This window comes from Aptenodytes patagonicus, chromosome 1 (assembly GCF_965638725.1).
Source record: "Aptenodytes patagonicus chromosome 1, bAptPat1.pri.cur, whole genome shotgun sequence".
In the NCBI taxonomy this organism is placed as follows: Eukaryota; Metazoa; Chordata; class Aves; order Sphenisciformes; family Spheniscidae; genus Aptenodytes; species Aptenodytes patagonicus.
In genome coordinates this window covers 47,733,420-47,743,751 of record NC_134949.1, presented here as the reverse complement: position 1 = coordinate 47,743,751, position 10,332 = coordinate 47,733,420, and the positions used below count along the sequence as shown (strand labels likewise).

At 37.5% G+C, this 10,332-nt stretch overlaps 1 protein-coding gene across 1 annotated transcript; it reads left to right on the top strand.

Moving 5' to 3' along the window:
• Positions 1–8,169: 8,169 nt before the first annotated feature.
• MGAT4C (MGAT4 family member C) lies at positions 8,170–9,771 on the top strand. The gene has a single exon (XM_076328669.1). The coding sequence runs from the start codon at positions 8,217–8,219 to the stop codon at positions 9,213–9,215; it is 999 nt and encodes a 332-aa protein (XP_076184784.1). The 5' UTR covers positions 8,170–8,216; the 3' UTR covers positions 9,216–9,771.
• Positions 9,772–10,332: the final 561 nt, after the last annotated feature.

Genomic DNA, 10,332 nt, shown 5'->3' with positions numbered 1-10,332 from the left:
TCTCTAGAGTCTAATAAATAATAAGTCTAAATAATAATATATTTTATACTGTTAAATATATTTAATCAGTTTAGCAAAGCAAATATAGATTGAACTTTACACTTGGAAGGTTTTTTGTTATTAGTCCAGAAAATTTTCTATATGACATGACAAATCTTTTATGGAACTCTTAATTGGGCCTATTTTGTGTCAGTTTAGATGTTCAGCACTTTCAAAAATGAAGGTATTTAAATGCAGAGTTTAACCACTGCACATGCAGTGCTCTTTACTACTTCACACAGGCTAGCTTTTAACTCTCCATTTATACATGACTTCAATATATTAAATTTGATAGACATTGTTATGGACAATAGCCAAAATACCTTTGTACTTAAACAAGCGAGAACGTAAGTGATGAGTTTATAATCTACTTTTTAGTTAAGAATCCCTCAGAGTTTGGGCAGTCCAATTTGGAGTCTGTTTCTTTAGTTTGTGGCCAGATCTTGTTCAAACACATGTAGTCCTACACAGGTTAATGCTTATGATTTGGTAGCCAGGGACAGCATACAGCTTGCTTTAAATAGTAAAATGACTAAACTGAATATGTAACATTGTAATATGACTAGACAGTCCTCTTTCTTGATCTTGAATTGAACTACTGAATGGCTTTCTGATCCCTTCTTTGCCTGATTCATCTAATTGGGGCAGTAAGGACTTTCCAATACTCTGCTTAGATATGTCCGGTTTAAGGCAGACATCCACCTTTCTTTTTCTGGAGAAAATGACACTCCAGTGAGAGTCTTTCCATCCTAATACAGAGATCTAAGGCTAAGGGATGCTGCACAGTCTTGCTACTGCCTTCTCACTGCAGGGAAGGTACCTCATTTGTGCCTGGCATTTCTGATATCCAGACTTCTCCTATTGGCAATGATACTAAGTCATGCAATAGTTTCTTCCTTGCCTGTTGGCCTGAGCTGTCTTTGGAAGGAGACATGGGTACACAGGAAAACAGTGCACAACATCATCTTCTCTTGACATCAGGTTGGGATCTGACACTTATATATAGGAAACTAAACTGCTAATGTACTCCTGCCACAGTGACATCATAATTCCAGCCTAAAATGTGTAGGATAAAGTGTGGTTTTTTTTCTTTATTGACAAAAAAAAGGAAGCATAAATTATAGTTAAGGTTGTATGTTAAACTTGAAGATGACCATGATTAAATTAAATTAATTCCACCTCAAAGGGTATAGTCTATGCGTGTTTGAAGGGATTTGATACATCTGAAGGTAAGTTGTTTTGCTGTCATGTTTATCAGATGAGCAGTTCTTGTAACACTGTGGTTTTCTTTCATAGGTGACACTACTGTAGGCCTTTCTTCACATGAGACAAAACTTGAAATATTTTGATAAAATGAGATGCTTGCGGAAACGATCAGCAGTGTCGTTCTTAGGAGTCCTTGTCATTTGCTTGCTGTTCATGAACTTGTACATTGAAGATGGTTATGTTCTGGTAAGTTTCTTAGATGGAAGAAATTATTCTGGAATGACAGAACAGGACACATCCTTAGTTAAGCAGTAAAGTTCATAATTCCTACAGTTTCCCCCCTGTTAGTGTACTATTAACAGTGAAGTATCCTCAAAATGTGTCCTTTATGATGAAGCCATCTTATCAACATATACTGCACACAGGGTGCGTCAGTAAGATCCTAACAGTCGTTTTCACAGAAGTAAAATATGTCATTGTTTATTGGAAGTATGGGAGATAATGAATGTAGCAAAACATGGACACACGTCCGTCAGATATCTTCCTTTGAGTCAAAATATCCCCTGTATTTTCCATACTTCTGGATTTCCCTCAATTTTAGTATTGAAAATCATCTACATCTGAAATACTCATGTGACCTAGGAGCTCCTTTTTCAGTCCACACTGAAATTCTCACCTGTGAATACTGATTAAACAATATTATAGAAATACAATTATAGAAGAGAACTTACACTGATTCCATATATTTCAAGCTCCTTGCATGAATAATTTCTTTTTAGTGCTTTTATTCTGTGTTTTTCTCACTTCCTGTATCCCAGATTTGAGTCTGGCAGGTTCAGTGCTACAGCATTAACAATTACACATAAATGATACCTACCATAAGTTTATGATTGTGAAAAAGATTTATTGAAAGATCTGTGTTAGGAATTTCAACAAGTAAGCTACTGACAATGTAACCTAACTCTACAATTTATATGTAACCTATGGGTGTCTCAGTGCTGAATGTCAAGTAAGCTCTGAAGACTTGATTAATGGATTGAATTTCCAGTTCATCTGAGGTTGGACTGGGCCCAATAAAAGAACATGGTAGTCTAATAACTGGAGCTTGCAAATAGTAAAATGACTAAACTGAATATGTAACATTGTGATATGATTAGACAATCCTCTTTCTTGAACTACTGAGCAGCTTTCTGATCCTCTATGCCACCCTTCTTTGTCTGATTCGTCTAATTGGGACAGTATCGGCTTTCCAATATTCTGAAAGGTGAAGTCCGATCTTGGTTGGATCTGAAAAGCAACATCATAGTATGAAAAATGTGCAATACATAAACAGTAAAATCCTTACATGAATTTATCAAAACCATAGATAACTTGCTAGTAATTTTAATGTAAAATATTATACTTATTAAATTACTTATTAAAATATTGTAAAAATTGTAAATATTAAGACTATCGTACTACTTTTTAAACCACTGAAAAGATAACCCATGCTTCTAGCATGTTACTCCATTAGAGACATATTGCTTTCTCTAACAGTACTTGCACTAAGGTTTTGCACTATGTTTTATTTATTCATAATTTCTTGGTTGTGATCGAATTTGACCTGGCTTAACACATTTCTTTTTCCCAGTGGTATTTTCCCTGATGCTTCTTCTCCTTTCACTAATTGTTTCAAAGTCCCCCAGATGTTTCTGAAAGTGCTTTTCTTATCACTGCTAATGGTGTTCCTCTTGGTTTGTTTTTGAAATCTTTTCCTGTCCTATTTGCCAACTCCCCAGATGGCTCCATGTTTTATTCTTAATTTGCTCTTTTTTTCCCCTTTTTTAGAAATCCACTCTCTTTCATTGCTTCTCTCATCACAGTTCTGGCATGTTTGCGTTCATGTAGCTCCCAGCCAAGTCTCTTGCCAAGTCTCCTGATAGTTTTCCCTGATCTCTTGATACCTTTATGGTCCATCAAGCATTTTTCAAATGTGTTAGGCTGTTGACTTTTCAGTTTATTTATTTATCTTTATTTTCAACTTTCCCGACCATGTCTCACAGCTCCGTTAACTTGTCTGGTGTGTTTTCTCTGCTGAGGTAAAAGATAAGCAGTTTCAGTGTTGATGCTGAGGAGACATACTCTGGGGAACAGCTTTCAAGGACAGCGGGCTAAACAGTTCCCCTCAGGGAACAGGAATCTGAAAGTCCTCAGAGTCCCAAAGGCCCTCTGACTTTTCTAATTGTAGCGAGTCTCCTGCTGGAATATCTCCTGAAGGTAACTGGTAGAGGAAGGGTGCAATTGACTCCAAGTTTCTCTTCCCAGTCTCAGAGAGCAGGCTGTGCAAGGGGATGAGGGGCTTTCTTTCACCAAATGTAAGATGAGATGAGTGGCCTTTTTCAGCAAGTTAGAATGACAAAGTGAGATTCATTGTGGCAAATCTTAAGAAGGGAGAGGAGAACTTTCTCTTTTTGGTCAGAGACTTTTGTATCTCTGAAGAATCCCTTCACTGTTTTCTGCACAGCTTTTGCTGTGGAAACGGAAAGTAAGGGCCCACCTGGGAAAATTGCTTAAGTATGTTTGATAGAGGGTATACAGTGCTGACGCATGTGTGTCAGCAGAGCAGTTTAAGATGCTTCTTCTGCAGCATGTGTACCACATCTGGTCAAACATTTTGAAGACATACTGAATTAATATAACCCAGATCACAATATCTGCATGATTTGCAGTGATTTTTTTATACATATTCTGAGTTGTAAGTGAATTGTAAGTGAAGCATGCCTTCTGCACTCTTCTATGAATACTAATCATTATTTTGGGCACTATGAAAACAGTAGTATTGTAGCATCCTTAGCGGAGCAGAGTATCTCTATAAAGAATGGAGAACTTCTGGCACTTCTTCCCACGGCACACACAGGAACCTCCCAAGCTCCAGCAAACACTGGAATGTAAGTTAGAGGTTAGTTAACAGATGAAAGCCAGAACCATCATAGAAGAAATTAGAGAAGACAGCTGAAGAGAGCTAATCAAGCTCTTCAGCTTCACTGACCTCTGCATAGTAGTCAGAGGTAGAAGAACCAGATTTAATATATTTGGAAAAATCCATATTTCAGTTTTGCTTTTCAGTCAACAAAGGAATGAAAATAACAACAATTAAAAAAAAAAAAAGATTGTTAACTACAAAAGGCATTTCTTAAAGAGAAAAAAAAAAAAGGAAAAATCTGTGGTCAGTTTAAATATTTTGCTTGTTAAAATCAAAACATTTTGTCCTGACATTCCCTATTTCTAAACATTTTGAAACTTTTTATGTAGAAAAACCTCAGCAGAATGGGTTTCCATTCCAAAACCTTCTTATGAAACGAAGAATTTTGGTGCTCCACTCTGGAACCAATGACACATGATGTTTTGACATTAAAGAAAGGCTGGTTTTAAAAAAAGAAAGTTTTTGGACCAGCCCATTTTTTTTTCCAATTGACAGTGTTCGTGGAAAATCTCCTGAAGGTTTGGTGCATTCTCTTCCTAGCCCACTGAGTTACATTTTAATCTGGAATTTGATCAACATAAACTTTCCTCTCATAACTTATGAGCAAATGCAAAGTAGCATAGCAGCACTAGAAAGAAATTACTGGAGAGACACTGCAGATCAAGAGAGTGTAACAGTGCAGGTAGATGCCCCTGGATGTCCGCCAAAGATCTTTACTAAGCTCAGAAGTGGATTATTTACTACTTCTATGAAAGAAAAATAATGAACTTAAAATGAACCTAGGATCTGTTTACAGAAATATTTCTTTGTGCTATAAAATATATCTTTGACACATTTTTGAATATTTATACCATTAAATATGAGTGCTGTTTCTGTGGTTCTTCTTGTTAGCAGCAGTATTATCACTGCACGATGCTCCCATTCAATGACAGATCAGGAAGTTTTTAGTGTGTTAACACACTGTATATATCAGAAGAAATGAACTCATTCATACACTGGCCTCTCATCAGACTAGAATCAAGCAGTGTAAATTAAACAAGCATTCCTACCTTTAAATTCAGTCTTGTGACACTACAACCTGTTAGATATTTTCCCTTTTCTAAAGGACTGAGGAACAGATTTTCCCTGAGACCAAACTGAGCTTAGGGATAGGGCACTGCTGATGAAGCTGCTCCTTCCCTTGTGTGACTTTACAATGGCTCAAGAAGCCTCTTGGAAGAAAAAGGCAGGAGAAGGAGGCAGGAAGAGGGGGCACGGTGATAAATTTGCCTTTTTTCTATACCACCAGTGTTCACCAAATCCAGAGAAAACTTTGGCTGTCTGGATGATCACATGCACTTCTGCTTATCACAAATCTGAGTTGGAGCTACTCAGAAAAGTGGCAAAATGAGCCAGATGCCAGGATCTAGTTTCGTCTTTCCTTTGCAACAGTTTTGGTGTTTTTTTAATCACTGAAAACATTTTCAAAAAATCTCCCCTACTTCACCATCTATGAGAATTATCTCATCTGTTGCTGACTGATGCTTTCTTATCCCTATTTTGAATATACTGGTAATAATTTAGTGTTTGCAACATTTCCAGAGTTTTTGTCCAAAATATTTTTTCTTCTTTTCCTGTTACCGTAATCTGAAGGGTTATGGTAGAATTTCTGTAGCCAAAAATGTATGATATTCAGTAATGGGTTTTTAAAAAAATGAGGTGACATCTACATGCTTTCACGAAAGCTGACACTGAAAAATGTTGGTCTTGGAAACCTGCCTGTCCATGTTTTCTCTGTGGCTGGCATTCACAAATGTGTTTCTCTCTGTCTCTCTCCCTCTCCTATTCTTTTTGTTTTCTCACTAATAGGAAGGGGACAAGCAATTAATCAGAGAAACAGCCACGCACCAGCTCAACCCAGAGCGTTATGTTCACACTTTTAAAGATTTGTCTAATTTCTCAGGATCTATAAACATTTCCTATCGCTACCTAGCTGGCACGCCTTTGCCAAGGAAAAGTAAGTAACTACAATCTGAATGTTATGAAATGAGGTAATTTAAAAATGGGTGAAATCCATATAGTCCCTGTGGTATTTCTAGGCAAGAGGGTCTGAGTTAAGCAGTGATGATCTCAGAGAGTTACTGGGACAGCTATCTCTCTTTGCATAGGCAGTGCCTGGGCAGCTGCCAGTTCAGCCCTAGCAGTGACTGCCCCACAGCCTGGTTACCTTCTGACCAAATGCCTGACAGCCCCTGGATGGTCTGTGCAACCATATTTTTGTGGATGTCCCACCAGGCCAGAGGGAGATGATTCAGGAAGCAGGAGCAAGGCACATGCTGGTGGTGCTCTGTAACCACCCTCTGAGGCCATACTGTCAGACTCTGTCTGTATAACCAGTAAGTCCAACCTAAGGTATGCTTGGGATCTCATAGATACACCCTTCAGGTCCCCTGTTCTGCCAGTCCAGCAGCTGTGAATGGATCTCCTTGTTCCTTTAGCTGTGATAACAAGGATAACAAGGGAGGTGAATTGCGCTATTCTGGGGAGAGTAAAGGAGGATTCTTCTCACAGCCATCTGCAGATGGACTATCTAGTTATTCTGACTTCGGGCAGGGTTCAGGACTTTCACCTCGAAGTGAAATATGGCCATACCTAGCTTTTAGACAGGTGTCCTTTGGGTTCCAAATCAATCATTTCACAAACATAAACAAGGCTCAGAAGACCAAGCACAGATGGTAAAATAAAATCATCTGTGAGTTGTTGATCTACATGGAAAGCTATAAAGTTTGTTCAAATTAAATTCGAGAAATTTGGGGCTGTGTTAGAAGTGTGAATGGCTTCTGGGGGTTGTACTTCACTGTACAACTGCATTTTGAGCAGACTTAAGCCTCAAGGGAAATTCTGAATCACTTTATCAGAGCAGTCTTTTACAAACCACAATATTTTAAGAAAGTTGGGGTAGGTTCAACTAAAGTACACCCCATCAATTATAAAGTCTTAACATTTTTTACATCAGAAGTTACAAAAATTGAGATATATTAGCAAATATCTGAAAAAAACTGATTTGGACTGCTGGTAAAAATGCAATGGCAGTGACTCCAAGACAGCAGAGATGAGAATTCTTCCCTTATAATTAAGATGCATCTCCCCCTAGAAAGATGTAACAGCACTAAAAATTATTTATACAAACCCAGGTATGCATTAGTAAGTTCTCTTCTACTTTAAAATAATATCTAAATATGTTCCCTGTAAAATGTTCAATGAATCCTGAAAGAAGGTTAGAAGAAGAACTATTAGCAAGGAAAAATTGGACAAATTCAGTTAAAAATGAACATGCAGAAAGAAATTATCCATGCAACATTCATAAAACTGTGAAGTTATGCATAAGTGTAACTAGTCTTGTACAGCGCTTAAAAGGATAAAAGTTAGGCAATTAATCTATAGCTCACGTTTTTGTGCTGCATTTCATAGTTCCTTGCTTTAAAAATATTGTGTGAATCTTATCTCATAATCCCCTTTCCTTTAGCAGATTTTACAGCCTTATCATTGTCTATATAGTTTCCTCTACCAGGCATATATGTGCACATTGGTTTGGCTTTTGTCCACTACATACCATTCCTTGCAGTTAATAAGTGAATGTTTAATGCAATAGTCTTCATATGTCTATTTGCTTGCAATACGATTCTTCTTTCATGAAAAGGCAATAAACATCCTTTGTTGCATGCAGCTTAATAAGTTCACATACCAGATTTCTCAGACTTCACCATTCAAAAGGTTTATTTAATATGAGCACAGCTCTGGAGGATAGCTTTGTGGCAAAATGGTTTCAAATGTCAGATACTCAGGTTTTGTTTGAATTGTCTTTTGTACAGGGTATCTTACAATTGGGCTATCCTCTGTGAAACGGAAAAAGGGAAACTACTTGCTTGAGACCATCAAGTCCATATTTGAGCAGTCAAGTTATGACGAACTCAAAGAAATCGCAGTGGTAGTGCAGCTGGCAGATTTTGACTCAGCCTGGTGTGAAGGGATGGTCCAGGATATTTCACAGAAATTTGCACATCACATAATTGCAGGCAGATTAATAGTTATTCACGTCCCTGAGGAGTATTATCCTGTACTGGATGGCCTCAAGAGAAATTACAATGACCCAGAGGACCGTGTGAAGTTTCGATCCAAACAAAATGTAGATTATGCTTTCCTCCTTAACTTTTGTGCTAATCTTTCTGACTATTATGTGATGCTAGAAGATGATGTTCGCTGCTCAAAGAACTTTTTGACTGCTGTTAAGAAAGTAATCACCTCACGAGAAGGATCCTACTGGGTGACTTTGGAATTCTCAAAATTGGGGTACATTGGAAAGCTTTACCATTCCCATGACCTTCCACGCTTGGCCCATTTTTTGTTGATGTTTTACCAAGAAATGCCTTGTGATTGGCTGCTCATCCACTTTCGTGGGCTGTTAGCTCAAAAGGAAGTGATACGTTTTAAGCCATCTCTGTTCCAGCACATGGGATACTACTCATCTTACAAAGGAGCTGAAAACAAGCTAAAGGATGATGATTTTGAAGAGGAATCATTTGATATCCCTGACAACCCACCTGCAAACTTGCACACCAACATGAATGTATTTGAAAACTATGAGGCAAGCAAGGCTTACAGCAGCATTGATGAGTACTTCTGGGGCAAAGCTCCTTCTACTGGAGACTTCTATGGGATTGTATTTGAAAAGCCCATTAAAATCAGTAAAATTAAAGTTATCACTGGAACTGAAGACCGGCAAAACGACATTTTGCATCATGGAGCCCTGGAAGTAGGAGAAAAGATTGTAGGGAGTAAAAAAGGGAGACAATGTACTACTTACTTGAGACTAGGGGAATTCAAAAATGGGAATTTTGAAATAACAGATGTAGAGCACAAAGTTCTGTTTGATATTAACTGCATGAGAATACTCGTTACCAAAAGTCAAAAAGAATGGCTGATCATTAGGAGCATTAGCGTCTGGACTTCACAAACACCAAATCAATAAAGCAAAGCCACCTGAGAAGGTACAGAGTGCATACAATCAGCTGGATCCCAATTGGTGCCATCCCCCAGAAAAACTGACTTATTTCCAACTCTTTACTAGAGAGACAGAAAATCTGGGGAAATCCAAGCAAAGCAATTCATTTTTTACTAGTTTGGCCAGGCAATATACAAACACTTATTTGTTGAAAATTTTGAATTTTATAGGAAATGCAAAGTTTTCAAACCTCTCTTGAGATCTTAAACCCCTTTTTTATTATCATTTCTCTGTAAGAGAGATCTGCTGGACTAAACAGAACAAAACAAAAACATCCTATAACTACCAAAAGGTTTAAAGCTATGACCAGTATGTTGTGAAAAGTAATTGGGTTGCACCTTACGTACATATAAATTTAAAATGTTATGGTACTATGCGTTTGTACGATAGTTGTTGATGTGTTTCTTTCAAAGGCAGTTGTGACAAGGAAATCTGTCCTAAAACTGGCAGTTTCATTCTGAGCACTGTAAGAAAATAGCGTGGCTAATCATTGCAACTTCTTCTCAAAAGGGATTGTATGTAAAATTATAAATCTGACATGACAACTATGTAAAAAATAGATAATTGCATCTGTTATTCTGTCTCCACAAATATCCTTTGTTCTTTTTCCTGTGTCCTTTCACTGAAATGAGCACTACTTGGATTCTATATTACTTAGGAGACCAATTTACTCTTCTTATTCGAACAAAATGCCTCATAGTAAGCAAGCATTCTGCCTGAGTACAGATGTCACTATCAAACCCAAGCACCTCAAGGGCAACACTGTTCTCTCAGACAGGCATCTGAATAGATCTCAGAACTCCCAATGAGAAATTTGGACATAGCTGAATACTGCAGCATGCTTTCCAAGTACTGTTATGCCTTCCATATCTACATGTCCAGTCCCTGTATGATACAAACGTAAAGTGTACCAGGTTAATCAACTGGAGGTGAATGTAATCACCAGTCTTCCCTGGATGATCTCTAGCCAATAGAGCAGATGCAAAATGAAGAATCTTGATTTAATGAAAAATTAATATGTTTCTAAATTAGTTTTTATTTTTTATTCAGTTTTCTAATCTTGATCATGTTAGTTTTGTAGACA

What these genes read in the sequence shown, in the direction of transcription:
- MGAT4C (XM_076328669.1), top strand. Translation starts at nt 8,217, where the DNA reads ATGGTCCAGGATATTTCACAGAAATTTGCACATCACATAATTGCAGGC.